This window comes from Danio rerio, chromosome 8, assembly GCF_049306965.1.
Source record: "Danio rerio strain Tuebingen ecotype United States chromosome 8, GRCz12tu, whole genome shotgun sequence".
Taxonomy (NCBI): Eukaryota; Metazoa; Chordata; class Actinopteri; order Cypriniformes; family Danionidae; genus Danio; species Danio rerio.
In genome coordinates this window covers 59,927,501-59,945,590 of record NC_133183.1, presented here as the reverse complement: position 1 = coordinate 59,945,590, position 18,090 = coordinate 59,927,501, and the positions used below count along the sequence as shown (strand labels likewise).

At 36.6% G+C, this 18,090-nt stretch overlaps 3 protein-coding genes across 4 annotated transcripts in view; 2 read left to right on the top strand and 1 right to left on the bottom strand.

Annotated features, from left to right (window-relative positions):
* entpd4 (ectonucleoside triphosphate diphosphohydrolase 4) overlaps window positions 1–3,872 on the bottom strand; it is a 31,022-nt gene extending 27,150 nt beyond the window's left edge. The window contains 2 exon segments of one of the 2 annotated variants that reach the window (NM_001002419.1): window positions 2,817–2,973; window positions 3,679–3,872. In NM_001002419.1, coding sequence (NP_001002419.1) covers window positions 2,817–2,824 — 8 coding nt within the window. In that variant the 5' untranslated portion in view covers window positions 2,825–2,973; window positions 3,679–3,872. 2 annotated transcript variants of the gene reach the window in all.
* Window positions 3,873–3,967: 95 nt separating this feature from the next.
* Window positions 3,968–18,090, top strand: part of antxr1a (ANTXR cell adhesion molecule 1a) — a 103,672-nt gene continuing 89,549 nt past the window's right edge. Inside the window, exon 1 of the mRNA XM_001332805.10 lies at window positions 3,968–4,120. The gene's annotated coding sequence lies outside the window, so the exon portion shown is untranslated. The remainder of the gene's footprint in view (window positions 4,121–18,090) is intronic.
* On the top strand, window positions 6,682–11,988 carry msmbl (microseminoprotein, beta-like). The gene is given in 4 exon segments (NM_001366017.1): window positions 6,682–6,789; window positions 7,143–7,224; window positions 9,460–9,577; window positions 11,492–11,988. Coding segments are annotated over 4 exon segments (330 nt in total). The 5' UTR covers window positions 6,682–6,786; the 3' UTR covers window positions 11,619–11,988.

The following is an 18,090-nucleotide window of genomic DNA, read 5'->3' as shown; positions in this document are numbered from 1 at the left end:
AACATAATTTGGGAAATATTTGAAAAGAAAAAAACAAACAAAAAAACAAGGCGGCTAATAATTTTGACTTCTATATAGTCTACAACTCTGTCCTATAATTTAATGACTGCCTTTAGTTTCTCATTTGCATTCTCGTAGTGTGGACAGAGATCTTCTTTTAAAAGGCTGCTCCCCAACATTCTTCAGATTATCTCATTTTGAGTTCAAAACAAGAAAGTAATTCATAAACATTTTGAATCACAGGAAAGAGACTAAATGGTGTAAAAATGTAAATTTCTGGATGAACGGTCCCCTTAAATGTAGTTTGCCAGCATGGATGTGGATCATTTCTTATTGTAAAACACTGTGAACTAGTATAAACACAGCATTATTGTTCGGATAAGCCTGAATGACTTGATTAGCTGGATTAGTTGTGTTTAATTAAGGCTGAAGCAGTTGCCCTGCAGGAATTGAGCTGAACACTGCTGTCAACATCACAATTTGAAATATCAGCACAATGCCAACCTGAAGGCAAATGGAAAAAAGGTGAGGCTTCACTGAACTGTAGTGTGAGAGCAAATGCTGTGTGTTTTTGGTTCAATCTGATGCCTTTATTAACCATTTGTGTTCAAAATGGTTCAAAGTAGTTTTAGAAGCTGAGAGTGGTGGGTATGGCCTTAATGTACAGTATGCAGAAAATAATGCTTTAAAATGGACAGTTCACCCAAAAACAAATGTCACCATTTGAGCAATTCCATGCAAAAGTCAAACTTCCCATGAAAAAAATAAGGTTTTCACTAAAATAGCGGAAGCCTTTCTAATTTTTTGTATAGGTTTGTATTTTACAGTACTGCAAAAACATTTAAAATGTCTTTGTCTATGTTTTTAAACAATTATATTGGATTCACCAGTCACACAAGTGGCAAGTTCACATCTGTCACATTCATAACGGAGAGGTGCCACATCCATAACCAAGCTTTTCCCTCATAAATGCAAATTAAAATTATATCAATTTTTGTACTATAGTGAGCCAACTATTATCTTCTTGATTAGCTGTTTTTTTTTTGGGTGAGGGGATGGTGCAGTTTAATTCACAGAATTTCTACAAAGTATGCTGTTCATTGGGCGACGCTGTGGCGCAGGGGGTAGCACCTTCGCCTCACAGTAAGAAGGTCGCTGGTTCGATCCTCGGCTCAGTTGGCATTTCTGTGTGGAGTTTGCATGTTCTCCCTGTGTTCGCGTGGGTTTTCTTTAGGTACTCCGGTTTCCCCCACAGTCCAAAGACTTGCGGTACAGGTGAATTGGGTAAGCTAAATTGTCTGTAGTGTGTGTGTGTGTGTGTGTGTGTGTGTGTGTGTGTGTGTGTGTGTGTATGTGTGGATATTTCCCAGAGATGGGTTGCGGCTGGAAGGGTAAAAACTTGCTGGATAAGTTGGCGATTCATTCCGCTGTGGCGACCCCAGATTAATAAAGGGACTAAGCAGACAAGAAAATTCATGAATGAATGAATGTTGTTCATTGTAAACTGGCTAACCTTTTTGGTCACATCAAAATCACGTTTATTTTTCTCATATGTTAACATACACTCATGGGCTACTTTATTAGGTACAACTTACTTGTACTGGGTTGGAACTGCTGGAAGTAGCCATCAGAAGATGACATGATAGGATCACACAGTTGCTGCAGATTTGTTGGCTGCACGTTCATGATGCGAATCTCCACTTCCAACAAATCCCAAAGCTGCTCTATTGGACTGGACATGGTAAACAACAATACTCAGGTAGGCTGTAGCGTTGACATGATGCTCAATTGGTGCTAATGGACCCAAACTGTGGCAAGTAAATATCCCCCACACCATTACACCACCATCACCAGCCTGAACTGTTGATACAAGGCAGGATGGATCCATGCTTTCATGTTGTTGATGCCAAATTCTGACCCGACCATCCAAATGTTGTAGCAGAAATCGAGACTCATCAGACTAGGCCAGGTTTTTCCAATCTTCTATTACCCAATTTTGGTGAGCCTGTGTGAATTGTATCCTCAGTTTCCGGTTCTTAGCTGACAGGAGCGGCACCCGATGTGGTCTTTTAATGCTGTAGGCCATCCGCCTCAAGGTTGGTTGTGTTGTGTGTTCAGAGATGCTCTTCTGCAGACCTCGGTTGTATCGAGTGGCTATTTGAGTTACTGCTGCCTTTCTATCAACTTGAACCATTCTGGCCATTCTCCTCTGACAACTGGCATCAACAAGGCATTTACACCCACAGAAGTGCCAATCACTAGATATTTTCTCTTTTTCGCACCATTCTCTGTAAACCCTAGAGATGGTTGTGCGTGAAAATCCCAGTAGATCAGCAGTTTCTGAAATACTCAGACCAGCCCGTCTGGTACTAGCAACCATGCCTCATTCAAAGTCACTTAAACCACCTTTTTTCTCCATTCTGATGCTCGGTTTGAACTGCAGCAGATTGTCTTGACCATATTTACATGCCTAAATTTATTGACTTGCTGACCTTCATGTGCTTTTAATAGAAATAACATTCACCCTGTGATGCATACTGCAGTCTTTTTTTTGTCTGGCTTTCTCGGATATCTCACCTGTTCGCCAAAAATGACATTATATCGCACACACATTGAAAAAGCTGTGCCAGGCACAAAAGCTTGACAGGCGTAGCAACAGTAACTAAGGAAGGCGGGGCTTAGAGAAGGGTCCATTGACTGCAAACATGATTTCCCTATTTAGAAAATTCCTAAGAATGCTTTTCTGAAAACACATCATTAAAGTCTGAATATGCGAATATAGAGCCAACTTAGGCTCAATTCAGCTTTGTACTCGCCTTCCCATTGCTGGAGTGTATGAAGAGGAGTCCAATCAACCCTTTACTGGCAACCTTGTATCTGTCCAGGTGTATTCCTCCATGACGTCATATCCCCAGGCATCATTATCAGGGTCTATCACACGTGTGCAGGTGAATCGAGGAGACGTGGCAGGTCCTGACAAGAGGAAGCAAAAAAAAAAAAAAAAAAAAACAGCAACAATCAGCAAAAACGAGAACAAAGTGTGACGCTTTCAACTTTGTCTAGTTGGTTTACTATTTAGTCAGTACCTGAGGTAAAGTTGGTTTTACATTCACACATTCGTTCAGTGATAACTTGTGACACCCTCCCTATATTGTTTAACGTGTTACTTTGAATATTAGGTTTGAAATTACGTTTAAGAATAACATTAAAACAACTTATTTAACTGTAAATAATGATGTACTTTACTAGTCGATGACTGCTAATATTACCTCACTATATGACGTAGCGTTTACAAACAATAACGTTACTTTTCTGAAATTATATTCATAAAAAGTAAAGTCCGAATGAATAAAACGAACTTTACCTCAGTCTGTAGCCTACATGGGTTACATTCTTGTCCTTCTAAAACCACGTTGAGTCGCATAATTTGAGATCTTAAGATGCTGTCTAGGTAGGGAAGCTCGCTAGCTTTTGAAACACGACCGTTGTTAACGTTTAATAATCAGCTGTGCGCTTCCCAGGCCGAGAACAGCTTCATTGATAAACGAATATCACGTTTTCACTGACATATGTTTTTAAGGTTATGTAGAGGTAGACTGTCCTGACTAAAACGCTGTCAGGTGTGTTTATCGGTTGAGTATTTAGAATATGTGTGTGAACGCAGGCATATGCTCTCACCGTTCGGCTACATCTGGGACGGATGCCCTCATTTAAGACCCATCCTCGGAGATTTGTGAATTCAGGACAAGAATTGAAATCCTCTCAGTGAACACATCTATGCGGGTTTTTAATTCCTCCGGTAGCGTCGGTGGTTCAAATTTGGTGGAGAAAAGCCGCTAATTCCCGGTAGTTACCGAGCTACAGTTCAGACTGCTTGTGCGCATGCGCCTTAATGCCGGAAACTTGCGCCTGCGTGTACACTGCTGCTCTGACGTCATTGTGCCCTTTTCGCATTTCCGGGTTTCTCAGTAGCAGAAGTCGTCATAGTTGGGTAAACTTGCGCAGTGAATGGGAGACTACAACAAATACTTTTTTTTTTTACAATCCTGTTTCCTGAAAGAATAAAAGAAAAGCTAAACACAATGGTGATATGAAGACTTTCAGAAAGGATTTTAAAAATGTAAGAGATAATTTGGAATTTTATTTATAATAATTTTATGCAAGGATGCTATGATACATACATAAATACATATTAATAAACACACACTTAAAAAAATCTAAATATTAAATAATTTCAAGAATTTAAGATGGGATTAAAAAGGATCTGATGTATGAGAGAATAAATTAGTGAACTATTAGATTAAATGAATTAGTATGTGAGCCGAGTAGTATGTCTGAATTCATGGAATTCGAAAAATTATTATGTGAGAAGTACCCAGATGACTTGATACTTTTGGCAAGATTCTGAAGTGCGCATCCTATGCATGCCCGCGAGAGATTTCATAAATGCGAATGAAGCGACGCAACTGATGAAGGTAGGTCACGTGACCATGACAAAATGCCGAATGTAGTACGTCCGAATTCCTTTCATACTTTTCAAATTCATACTGTATAGAACGTACTTTTCTAACGGCCGAGTAGTACGTTTAAATTCAAATGCAGTACCTACTGAGTAGTAGGTGGTTTCGGACCCAGCCAGTGGCCCAAAAACCATGTTAGCCTTCTACAACCAAAAGCCCCTTTTACACAGTAGCCCCTTTCACACAAACAGACCTTTCCGGAAAGATCTGTAATATGTGTGAACAGGCTTTTGAAAATAAAAGCTATTTTCCGGAAAGAGAAGTTGTAACATACTGTTAATTTGCCAGAATGCTGTGAACGCAGAAGGAAGATTGCCGGAAAAAGCACGTGCACGTCTAGAACGCACTGACATGAGACGTCTACTTCAGCCAGTCAGAACACTCAGGGTGCTTTCACACCTAGACTTGTGTTTCGGAACCTGTCTCGTTTGCCCAGTTAGCGCGGTTCGTTTGGCATATGTGAATCCACCATTTGGGCTCGGATCCGCGCCAACATAATCGCTCCGAGATCGCTTGAATGAGGTGGTATCGGCTTGATTGAAACACACTCTGGAGCGGATCGATTGTAGTGAGAAAGCGATACGATCCGAGCCCGGTTATATCACAGTGTTTTATGGATATGTAATAGGTAGGCCCACACGGAATCTTCGCGCACAGAATTTCGCAGATTTTTAGCAGAATTCCGCAGATTTCTGCAGATTTTTAGCCGATTATTAATTCTGTTTATTTACTTGAGTAATTGTGTAAATCTGAATTCATTCAGTTATTATTCAGTAATTTATTACTTTTTATTTAATATATTAATGTGTAAGTTATGATACTCCACTGGATACTCCCAAAATAATTCCGCAGAAATCCGCAGATTTTTACCAAAATTCTCCCCAGAAATAGCAAAAAACGTCCGCAGATTCCGTCTGGCCCTAGTAATAGGCCTACGGCTATATAAAGAGAGAATTATGAGTAGGGAGGGAAGTCATTCCAGACATCCCAAGTCTCCCGAAAGTTCAGGAAACAAAAACTAAGAGTAGTCTGTATGGTTTAAAATTTCTCCTAAGACATGGGCTGCGTCCGAAACCGCCTACTACTCAGTATGTAGTGCATTTGAGTTTAAACGTACTACTCGGCCGTTAGAAAAGTACGTTCTATACAGTATGAATGTGAAAAGTATGAATGGAATTCGGACGTACTACATCCGCCATTTTGTTATGGTCACTAGACCTACCTGCGTCAGTTGCGTCGCCTCACTTCCATTCATGAATTCGCTCGCGGTGCATCATGGGATAGCGCAGCATGTATGGGATTGCCATTCCAAAATCTCGCCTGAAGTAGTAAGTCATCCGGGTACTTCTCATACTGATTTTCAAATTCTATGAACTCGGACATACCCGGCTCGCATACTGATTTAGCGTACTATATAGTATAGAAGCATGCGGTTTCGGACGCAGCCATGGGTGTCCAAACTTGGTCCTGGAGGGCCGGTGTCCTGCATATTTTAATTCCAACCCCAATTAAACACACCTGAACAAGATAATCAAGCTCTTTCTAGGTATACTATAAACTTCCAGGCTGGTGTGTTAAAGGAAGATGGAGCTAAATTATGCAGTAACCAGCCCCCAAGGACCGAGTTTTGACACCCCTGTCCTAAGATCTCTGGGTTTACTTTATATGGCTGCAAATGAATAACTAATAGAAAACATACATATTGTAGTTTAACATTGTTTATTTACATTTGACACCACAGAAAACACAGTGAGAAAGACTTTTATATGCAATATTTTGATCATTGATTAGGGCAAAACAGTTTGTTAATACACCATGAAGAAATCACTCGACGCTTTCACAATCATAACATAATTGAGAAATGTAATAGAAGATCAGGAAACATCTGCTGTGATGAAACAGCGATAGATATGTTTGGCTTTAGACAAGGATTTCACAATTTGCCACACATTCAACAAGAAACAACCATACAGTCACAAGTTCAATATTCACACGGTGTAGCTACATGAATTTAGCATGTACTCAAATAGTCAACAGTAAGGAGCTGACCATGAGAGCCCGTCTTGTTTGCATTGCCTACCTGAAAAGTATTTTGCTGCTACAAAGTGCAAAAGTCCAGAGACTAGTTGAAGTCAATAAAGTAAAACTGATGAACAGTTTGGGTTAAAATGAGATGCTCCGCCCCTTATCTGACTAGTGTAAATAGGCAGAATCTGCTTAAAATCTGCATTTCATCAGTCCTGCATCTGTGCTCAACTTCCAAACAATGGTGAGTTCAGTAATTACTGATCAATACAGAATTTATGAATGCATATTTACTATTTTTACTGTCTTTTACATGTTTTTTTTTTTTTACATATATTTTCTGTCTTTTACATATATTTTACAAGTGTCATACACAAAACAAATTGACGTTTGCTGTTTGTTCAAGCTACTTATTTAAAGTTTTAAAATTCTTGTTTTTTTGCATGGCAACTTGATTGATTTATGCTCAATCCACCTAAATTTGTAAAAACAAATAATAATTGTGTGGACCCCAGGATTTACAGTGTATTTTACATATATTTTACTTTTTGTTTGTTTGTTTATTAATAATTTCTATATATTTTTAACTTTTTACAGGCATCGTTGACTCTGGTTTTAATACTGTGTGCTTTTGTGTCTCTGAGTGATTCTTACTGTTTTTTCAAAATTCAAAATGAAGGTAAATACACACACACACACACGCACACACACATTTCAAGCCAAACAAATATTTGGTTAAAATATCAAAATGTATAAAAGTGTGCAAAAGAAAATGTATATTTATTACAATTGTTATTTATTATACATTCAAACAAACTTGTGCTATAATGATCGAAGTGTTTTTTATCTGAAATGCAGCATGTCACACACAGGACTTATTTCTTATAATAATAAGCCACACTGTAAAAAACCAAGTTACTTTACTTACAAAAGTAAGTACACCTGTTGCCTTAAAAGTGACAATTTGACTTAAAAAGTGAGTAAACCTGTTGCCTTAAAAGTGAAAAGTTGACTTAAAAAGTGAGTAAACCTGTTGCGTTAAAAGTGACAAGTTGACTTAAAATTTCGTAAACCTGTTGCATTAAAAGTGACAAGTTGACTTAAAAAGTGAGTACACCTGTTGCCTTAAAAGTGACAAGTTGACTTAAAAATTTCGTAAACCTGTTGCGTTAAAAGTGACAAGTTGACTTAAAAAAGTGAGTAAACCTGTTGCGTTTAAAGTGGCAAGTTGACTTAAAAAGTGAGTAAACCTGTTGCGTTAAAAGTGACAAGTTGACTTAAAAAGTTCGTAAACCTGTTGCCTTAAAAGTGAAAAGTTGACTTAAAAAGTGAGTAAACCTGTTGCGTTAAAAGTGACAAGTTGACTTAAAATTTCGTAAACCTGTTGCATTAAAAGTGACAAGTTGACTTAAAAAGTGAGTACACCTGTTGCCTTAAAAGTGACAAGTTGACTTAAAAATTTTGTAAACCTGTTGCGTTTAAAGTGGCAAGTTGACTTAAAAAAGTGAGTAAACCTGTTGCGTTTAAAGTGGCAAGTTGACTTAAAAAGTGGGTAAACCTGTTGCCTTAAAAGTGACAAGTTGACTTTACTTAAAGTTTAAACTCGTTGCGTTAAAAGTGACAAGTTGCCTTACAAAGGGGGTAAACATGTTGCGTTAAAAGTGACAAGTTGACTTAAAAAGTTCGTACATCTGTTGCGTTAAAAGTGACAATTTGACTTAAAATGTGAGTAAACCTGTTGCGTTAAAAGTGACAAGTTGACTTAAAAAGTTCATAAACCTGTTGCGTTAAAAGTGACAAGTTGACTTAAAAAGTGAGTAAACCTGTTGCGTTAAAAGTGACAAGTTGACTTAAAAAGTGAGTAAACCTGTTGCGTTAAAAGTGACAAGTTGACTTAAAAAGTGAGTAAACCTGTTGCGTTAAAAGTGACAAGTTGACTTAAAAAGTTCGTAAACTTGTTGCGTTAAAAGTGACAAGTTGACTTAAAAAGTGAGTAAACCTGTTGCGTTAAAAGTGACAAGTTGCCTTACAAAGTGGGTAAACCTGTTGCGTTAAAAGTGACAAGTTGACTTAAAATTTCGTAAACCTGTTGCGTTAAAAGTGACAAGTTGACTTAAAAAGTGAGTAAACCTGTTGCCTTAAAAGTGAAAAGTTGACTTAAAAAGTGAGTAAACCTGTTGCGTTAAAAGTGACAAGTTGACTTAAAAAGTTCGTAAACTTGTTGCGTTAAAAGTGAGAAGTTGACTCAAAAAGTGAGTAAACCTGTTGCGTTAAAAGTGACAAGTTGCCTTACAAAGTGGGTAAACCTGTTGCGTTAAAAGTGACAAGTTGACTTTACTTAAAGTTTAAACTCGTTGCGTTAAAAGTGGCAAGTTGACTTAAAAAAGTGAGTAAACCTGTTGCGTTTAAGGTGACAAGTTGACTTAAAGTGTGTAAAGCTGTTGTTAAGTTGGAATTGTTAAGTTGACTTAACTTATTTTTATAACTATACTTCACTTCCACTGAAAAAAAAGATATCTGCTAAATTTTTGCAAACAATTTATTTATGTTGAGTTTAAGCAAACAAATTAAATTTAATCATGTTCAACTTAAAAAGCACTTTATTTAAATTCAGCCCAAATAAATTGTTTACTAACTAAAGAAAATTTTCTTAATCCAAGGAATCATCTTTGAAACATTTTTGTCAGTGTAATAATTTTAAGGCAACAGAATAATTGTACTCACTTCTTTTGTAAGCTTGTCGCTTTTAAGGGAAGGGGTATACTTACTTTTTTTTAAAGTAACTAATCACTTTTAACAGTGTATAAGAGTAGTAAATCCAACTACTTCACTTCAACAAATATTTCAGTAATGATTTATATTTGGGTAAGTAAATGCTGTACTTAAAATAAACTCATTTATTGAATTTAAACAGGAGCAAAATATTGTGAGGATGGCGACGATCAAACCCGTCATGAGCTGGGAAGCACTTGGATAAACAGCAAATGCCTCAGATGTATTTGCTCCTCCACTGAGATGGAATGCTGCGACACGTAAGACATTTACCATTGTTGTGGTTTATTTTTGAAGTTTAAGTTTTTTTAAAATCCAACTTTTTCATTTACAGATATATAATCATTTTAGTAATTTATACATGTTTATCAGTACATTCTGTTAAACTTTAACCATTTTTTAAAGACGATCTGTCCCGTGAAGTGCATTGAAATATGCTTTTTTTTAATCCAAACTTAATGACATCTTCTCAACTAAAACACAAAGAGAGGGCAAGACAAAGCAGCTCCTCCTTTTAAAATCTGTAAAAAAAAAAAAAAAAAAAACAGCCAATAGCCTTTTGATGTCTCACAGTTCTGCCAGTAAAAGTGGTTTAAGTGCTTCAAATGAAAAGCTAATGAGAAATGTCTTGAAGAATGTGGGGCATGCCAGACACTAGAGAGCTTTTGATTGGTCAGAATATTTGTTAAAAAAACTGAAATTTGTGGTGTCTCATTAAGCTTATATCCTCTAACGATTCATTTTGTCACTTCTGTGTAGCACACAAGCATATAGTTGTCCTTAAAACTAATATAAACACTCACCGGCCACTTTATTAGGTACACCTGTCCAACTGCTTGTTAACGCAAATTTCTAATCAGCCAATCACATGGCAGCAACTCAATGCATTTAACCGTGTAGACAAGATTAAGACGATCTGCTGCAGTTTAAAGCGAGCATCAGAATGGGGATTTAAGTGACTAAACGTGGCATAATTGTTGGTGCCAGAGGGGCTGGTCCGAGTATTTCAGAAACTGCTAATCTACTGGAATTTTCACGCACAACCATCTCTAGGGTTTACAGAGAATGGTCTGAAAAAGAGAAAATATCCAGTGAGCGGCAGTTCTGTGGGCGTAAATGCCTTGTTGATGCCAGAGGTCAGAGGATAATGGCCAGACTGGTTTGAGCTGATAGAAAGGCAACAGTAACTCAAATAACCACTCATTACAACCAAGGAAGAGCATCTCCGAACACACAACACGTCCAACCTTGAGGCGGATAGCCTACAGCAGCAGAAGACCACACCGGGAGCCGCTCCTGTCAGCTAAGAACATGAAACTGAGGCTACAATTCACAGACTCACCAAAATTGGACAATAGAAGATTGGAGAAACGTTGCCTGGTCTGATGAGTCTCGATTTCTGCTGCAACATTTGGATGGTAGGCTCAGAATTTGGCATCAACATGAAAGCATGGATCCATCCTGCCTTGGATCTACAGTTCAGGCTGCTGGTGGTGGTGTAATGGTGTGGGGGATATTTTCTTGGCACACTTTGGGCTCATTAGTACCAATTGAGCATCGTGTCAACGCCACAGCCTACCTGAGGATTGTTGTTGACTATGTCCATCCCTTTACGACCACAGTGTACCCATCTTCTGATGATTGCTTCCAGCAGGATAACGCGCCTTGTCATTAAGCATAAATCATCTCAGACTGGTTTCTTGAACATGACAATGAGTTCACTGAACTCAAACGGCTTCCACAGTCACCAGATTCCAATCCGATAGAGCAGCCTCGGGATGTGGTAGAACGAGAGATTCGCATCATGGATGTGCAGCAGACAAATCTGCAGCAACTGTGTGATGCTATCATGTCAATTTGGACCAAAATCTCAGGAATATTTCCTGTATCTTGTTGAATCTATGTCACAAAGGATTAAGGCAGTTCTGAAGGATAAAGGGGTCCTAGTAAGGTGTACCTAATAAAGTGGCCGGTGAGTGTACCTTTAAAGTGTAGCATTTCAATAGTGAACGACAACGACTGCTTGTTTTAAATGCTGTATTATTAAAACACATTTTTTCAGTGGCATTAACAAGAAATGAGAGTGCATTTCTGTGATAACATGTTGTTGTAAGTCATATAAGTCAAAAGATGTCCCCTAAAGTGATCATATATTGTTTTTGTTGTTGTTGTAGGATGGGTCGAGCGATAATCAAAACTGAAGGCTGCACTGTGAAGTATGATTACAGCACATGCAAATTTGACGTGTTTCACCCAGAAGACCCCAACATAAAGTGTGAATATGGTGCTGTTGGAAAATAATACCTAAAAATGGTTGACAACTTCAAGCCCAGCATTAAAAATCAGTATTGTGCACTTTAAAACACAACAGTTTTAGGATACAACATTGACTATATGCTGCATATGCCACTATTGCTATACTCTAGTTATACCAGATTCAAACTAACAAGACTAACCAGGATATTTGCTTATATCTAGAATGATCATTATATTTGGAAATTCTGAAATAACTGAAAAAAAAAAAACTTGATTACCAAAAGACAAAAAGGATTTTCTAAAAATGTTTGAAAAATGTTGCAAAGATGAATCTTGCACTGCTTGCTACTTAACTAACTGCTATACTTTGTGTGCTTTTGCATGATTAAATAAAGTTATCTCATTACACTTGGCAATGTTCTTTTGTGTTTAAAAATACATGGATACCAGATTTGGGTTCCATCCATCCATCCATCCATCCATCCATCCATCCATCCATCCATCCATCCATCCATCTATCTATCTATCTATCTATCTATCTATCTATCTATCTATCTATCTATCTATCTATCTATCTATCTATCTATCTATCTATCTATCTATCTATCTATCTATCTATCTATCTATCTATCTATCTATCTATCTATCTATCTATCTATCTATCTATCTATCTATCTATCGATGATTCAGCCATATACGTATACTTAATTTGCATGAGATGTTCAATAGGATTTAGGTCTGGGCTCTGGCTGGGTCACTCAAGGACATTCACAGAGTTGTAGCCACTCCATTGATCTTTTGGCAGTGGGCTTTGTGTCAATGTCCTGCTGGAAGATGAACCGTTGCCCGAGTGTGAGGTCAAGAGCAAGAAGCAGGTTTTCATTCAGGATGTCTCTGTACATTGCTGCATTCATCTTTCCCTTTATCCTGACTAGTCTTCCTGTTCCTGCTGCAAAAAAAAAAAAAAAACATCCCCACAGCATGATGCTACCACCACCATGCTTTACCGTAGGGATGGTATTAGCCTGGTGATGAGCGCTGCCTGGTTTTCTCCAAACGTAACTCCTGGCATTCACTTCAAAGAGTTAAATTTTAGTCTCACCAGACCAGAGAATTTAGTTTCTTATGGTCTGAGAGTCCTTCAGATGTCTTTTGGCAAATTCCAGGCGGGGAGTGTTATATAGACAGGTGTATGCCTTTTCAAATCATGTCCAATCAACTGAATTTACCACAAGTGAAATCCATTTAAACTGCTGAAACATCTCAAGAATGATCAGTGGAAACAGAATGGACCTTAGCTCAATTTAGAGCTTCATAGCAAAAGCTGCCAATACTTATATACATGAGATCTTTCAGTTTTTTTTTGTTATTAATAAATTTGTAGCAATTTCAAAAAACTTTTTGCATTGTCATTATGGGGTATTTGTGTAGAATTTTAGGGAAATAAATGAATTTAACCCATTTTGGAATAGGGCTGTATCATAAAAAACTGTGGAAAAAGAGCTATGAATACTTTCCAGATGCACTGTACAACACAATTAGAGAAAAGATTATGTGGTAGTATCATGGTAGGTGAACGCATACTTAATGGTATTCAGTTTTAATAAGTATAACAAGCACTAAAAGAGTAGATACTCTACAGTACAGGTGTCAAACTCGGTTCCAAAAGGGCCACAGCTCTCAACAGTTTAGTTTCAACCCTAATTAAATACACCTGATCAAATTAATTTAGTCCTTCAGGCTTGTTTGAAACCTACAGGTAGGTGTGGTGGAGCAGGGTTGGCACTAAGCTGTGCAGGGCTTCGGCCCTCTAGGAATTGAGTTTGACACCCCTGCTCTACAGCCTAAGTCAACTCTAAGTCTTCTGGGATAGAAGAGTATCCATCTGATGAACACTCCAGGGCCCGGTTTTTCAAAAGGTTTTATCCGGATAAAATTGATCCAGATTTAGTAATCCTGTTTTTGCAATCCGTGATCACGTAATCCAGCTTACTTTTTGTGCCAGTTTTTCAAAGCAACATCGGATTGGATCAATCTGATCCGGATAGGAACTTTTCAGGATCACTAAATCTGCATAACCAGTGCTCAAACAGCATAGGACATCACAATGTAGAACTATAGATATGTAAAGAGCGACAAGTAGAATAGCCAGCGTGGGGCCAATATAACTTTATTTTTATTTGAAATGAAAACTAAAAAACATTTAATAATTGTTAAAATAATAATAATAATAAATAATAAAAACAAGAAAAACCCACCTCATCCCCTCTCAGCAGTCCACTCATCTGACACCTATAACACTGTACATTGAGCATATTTATAATAAGTTTCAAATATAGATGTAAATAAAAAAAGACTTAATGTCAAAAACTCCACAATAATTTCAGACTTCCTCATATGATGTGGAGAGAGCAGCTTGTCTGAGCGTAGCCTTTAGGAGGCGAATCTCAAATCATTGGCCTTGGTTTGCTGCAGTTTGGTTAGAGTCAGTTGTTTCTCTGCCAGACGAAGCTGTGCTTCTGCCCTTTCAGTCTCTTTTTGCAATTGTTGAAAGTGATTTCAAAAATCAGTGATCGCCATTCTTTGCGATTTTTTGTTGTTGTTATTCTGTAATCATTGCATGCATCACTAATAAATGTTCTAAAAAGAAAAATATTTTCCATTGTGATGAATATATATACCAATTAGTGACTGAATAAAATTGATTGTTTTTGGTCAGTTTTGACAGCTGTTTGGGGGATTATTTTATGAGGCCAAACTCTACTTTGCTGTAGGCCTATACTGAAAGGCTAAATACATTAAAGCCTATACTCACTACAGCCTGACAGATGAACGAATAAAATTAAAACCTTATGAATAAATAGTATATCTCGTAAGATACTGCATGATCCAAAAATAGTATTATTTAATACATTTTTTAAGTCTTCATTACATTTTGGACATGAAATCCACGCTAAATCCACCCTTCTGATGGGATCAGTTTAATCCAGGTTTTTTGGATCAAAGTGATCCAGATCCTACAAAAAAGGTCTAAAAAACCCAAACTAAAGGTTTGATCCGGATCAAAACCAAGATTGGATTACGTGATCTAATCCGATTACGTAATCCGTTTTTTCTTTTGAAAAACCCCTTTTCAAGATTTGATCCAATCCCTTATCCAAAATCCTAGTGGATTACTTTTGAAAAACCGGGCCCTGGCTACATCTACATTAATCTGGATGAATTTGAAACTAAAAACTCTCCTTGTCCACATCATTTAGAATTATTTCCATCTTCCACACGGCTGGCAACTTTTTTGATCGGTACTGTGCATGCGCACTGGCATGAGATACTTTTACCTGAACAAATGATTGTTTCAAATACCAACAACATTTCCACGCTTAAACCATTATAAATGTTTGCTAGATTTTCCCTAACCTATCTAGCTCTGTTTGTTCATGTTAAAAAGAAAGAAATAACAGGTTGTTTTTAGACAAACCATCTCTTGTTTGTCATTAACTGGTCAATTAGTGTGATGAGTATGATCAGGTGTGTTTAGTTATGGCTTAAGCTAAACTGCAGGAACTGAGTTCAGGTTTAAATGTGGTAAAACCGCACCTCATCGGAATTGTGATTTTGAAAGTCCAAAAATGGTGAGTTCAATAATATGACTGATCAATGTAGACATAAAAAAATTGAGTGTATTCTTAATAAATGATTTGTTTGTAATGTTTTTACCTTTTTTTTTTCTTTCTTTTTACAGGCGTCATTGACTTTCGTCTTAATAGTTTGCGTCATAATGTCTCTGAGTGAATCCTGTTTTATTGAACTTTTAGAACCAGGTAAATACTCACAGCCGAACACGCATCTATAGCCAAACAAATGCTTAGGTAAATTTATTCAGTACAGTATTAGTCCACATTTTGCTGCATTGAATTTCCTATGGATGTATGCTTGCTCACTCATTTACTTAAACAGGAGCAACAAACTGTACGGATCGCACCGATAATTCCTGTCATCCAATTGGAAGCAGTTGGACAAACACCAAATGCATCAGATGTGATTGCTCTGCCACTGAGATGTCATGCTGTGAAACGTAAAATAAATTTATTGTCTAATTTGTAGAGAAGTCTTTAAAATCAGTCCGTAAATGTGTATGTTTTTTACATGTGTATGTTCACTCAAAAATCTAAATGTTGGAGACTGTTACTAAAATTACTAGAATATATTTTAAGAACACTTAAGTGTATTATATTTACTAGACCACTTATTTAAGACCACTTAAGTATATTACTATTTAAATCTAGCCATAAAATTACTAGAAGCTGTGTATATAAAGACCACTTAAGTGTATTCTATTTACTAGACCACTTTTTAAAAGCAACTTAAGTGTATTTTTTAAAACTAGTCATAAAATTACTAGAAGATATATTTGGACCACTTAAGTGCATTTTATTTAGTAGACCACTTATTTAAGACCACCTAAATGTATTGCTATTTAAAATTAGTCAAATAAAATTACTAGAAGGTATATTAGGACCACTTAAGTGTATTAAGTTTACTAGACCACACATTTAAGACCACTAAAGTATATTACTATTTAAAACAAATCAAAATTACTAAATTTATATTAAGACCACTTAAGTGTATTATATTTACTAGACCACATATTTAAGACCACTTAAGTGTATTATATTTACTAGACCACATATTTAAAACCACTTAAGTGCATTATATTAACTAGACCATTTATTAAAGGCCACTTAAGTGTATTACCATTTAAAATTAGTCAAATAAAATTACTAGAAGATATATTAGGACCATTTAAGTGTATTAAATTTACTAGACCACACATTTAAGACCACTAAAGTATATTAATATTTAAAACAAGTCGAAACTACTAGATTTATATTAAGACCACTTACTGTAAGTGTATTATATTTACTAGACCACATATTTAAGACCACTTAAGTGTATTATATTTACTAGACCACATATTTAAGACCACTTAAGTGCATTATATTTACTAGACCAGGGGTTTTCAAAGTGTAAGGCACGCCTCCCCAGGGGGCGCCAGAGCATATCAGGGGAGGCGCGGGAAAAAATAATTTTAGTTTAATTTATTATATGTATTTTTTTTTAACGTTTTAATTAAACAAAGGTAAAAAAAAAAATAATACGTCAAAAATAAGAAAACCTTTTTTACCCAGAAGTGTGTGTGCGTGCGTGTGTGTGCGTGTGTGTGCGTGTGTGTGCGTGTGTGTGTGTGTGTGTGTGTGTGTGTGTGTGTGTGTGGAGGGGGGCGCCAATGGATAAGGGAGGCCCACTGTCTTAGACTTTGAAAAACCCTGTACTAGACCATTTATTTAAGGCCACTTAAGTGTATTACTATTTAAATCTGCCCAAATAAAATCACTAGAAGATGTATTAAGACCACTTGAGTGTTATACTGAAAGGGAGTCAAATTTATATTTAATTTTTATTATTATAATAATAATAATTATTATTATTATTAAAAGTAATGAAAATAAAATCTTTATTGTATTTTTTTTTCCATATCGCCCACCTCTACAGTGGGTCACACTGAACTGCTTGTTTTATCAGTGATAACAGACTTGTTTTTTTTCATGAAGTCATGTTGTTTTTGTTGTTGTAGGATGGGTACAGTGACAAACCATACCGAAGTCTGTATTGTGACGTATAATTACACCACATGCACATTTAAAGTGTTTCATCCAGAGGACTCCAGCTTCAATTGTGATTTCAGTGCTATATTAAAATGATTCTCAACGATTGCTAACACGTTTGTTCTTGTTGTACTTTGTTTTGCAAAATTAAAATCTCATTACGCATTCTAATCTTTATGTTTTGAAAACTTGACTTTACCATCACATGCACTGGTTAGTTGACTTGAGTGGTGGGCAGTCATTTTCATATAGGAGCAAGAATGGGTCAGAATTAAAAAAAAAAAAGCAAAAAACTATTACTTTTTGAAAAGTAAAATTTGCTATAACACTACTGTCTGGTTGTTTGTAGCTCTTAGTCTCTGTTTTACTCAAGTCTATTATTATTTTCATTTATATCATGATCACCCACTTTGAATGGTTTTTTTTTTTTTAACTCTTAAATGGGTGTTATCTGCTGATATTTATGGGCCAGTAGGGGCCTTCTGCACCTACGGTTAGGCTCAGAAGGCTGTTTTCACTTGACTGAAGGTGGGAAATCTGTTTTAACTGTAACTGTTGGGTGTAGGGGTGGGGTGAATTTTCTAATTTACTTGATCCTAATGCTCTGAGTGTTCTGTTAGGCTTATATTCAGTGAGCATATCTGTAATGTATTGAGGTCCTAGGTCATTTAGTGATTTTATAGATGAGTAATCATACTCTAAATTTAATCCTTTATTATATCTCTGACCTGTGAAATCGCATGAAATCAATCGAAGATCAACACGTGACCTCTCTGGACAGAAATTTAAAATATTGACCAATCACCTCCCCTTTTTTTTTTTTTTTTTCAACCTCTAATCATCTTGTTTCA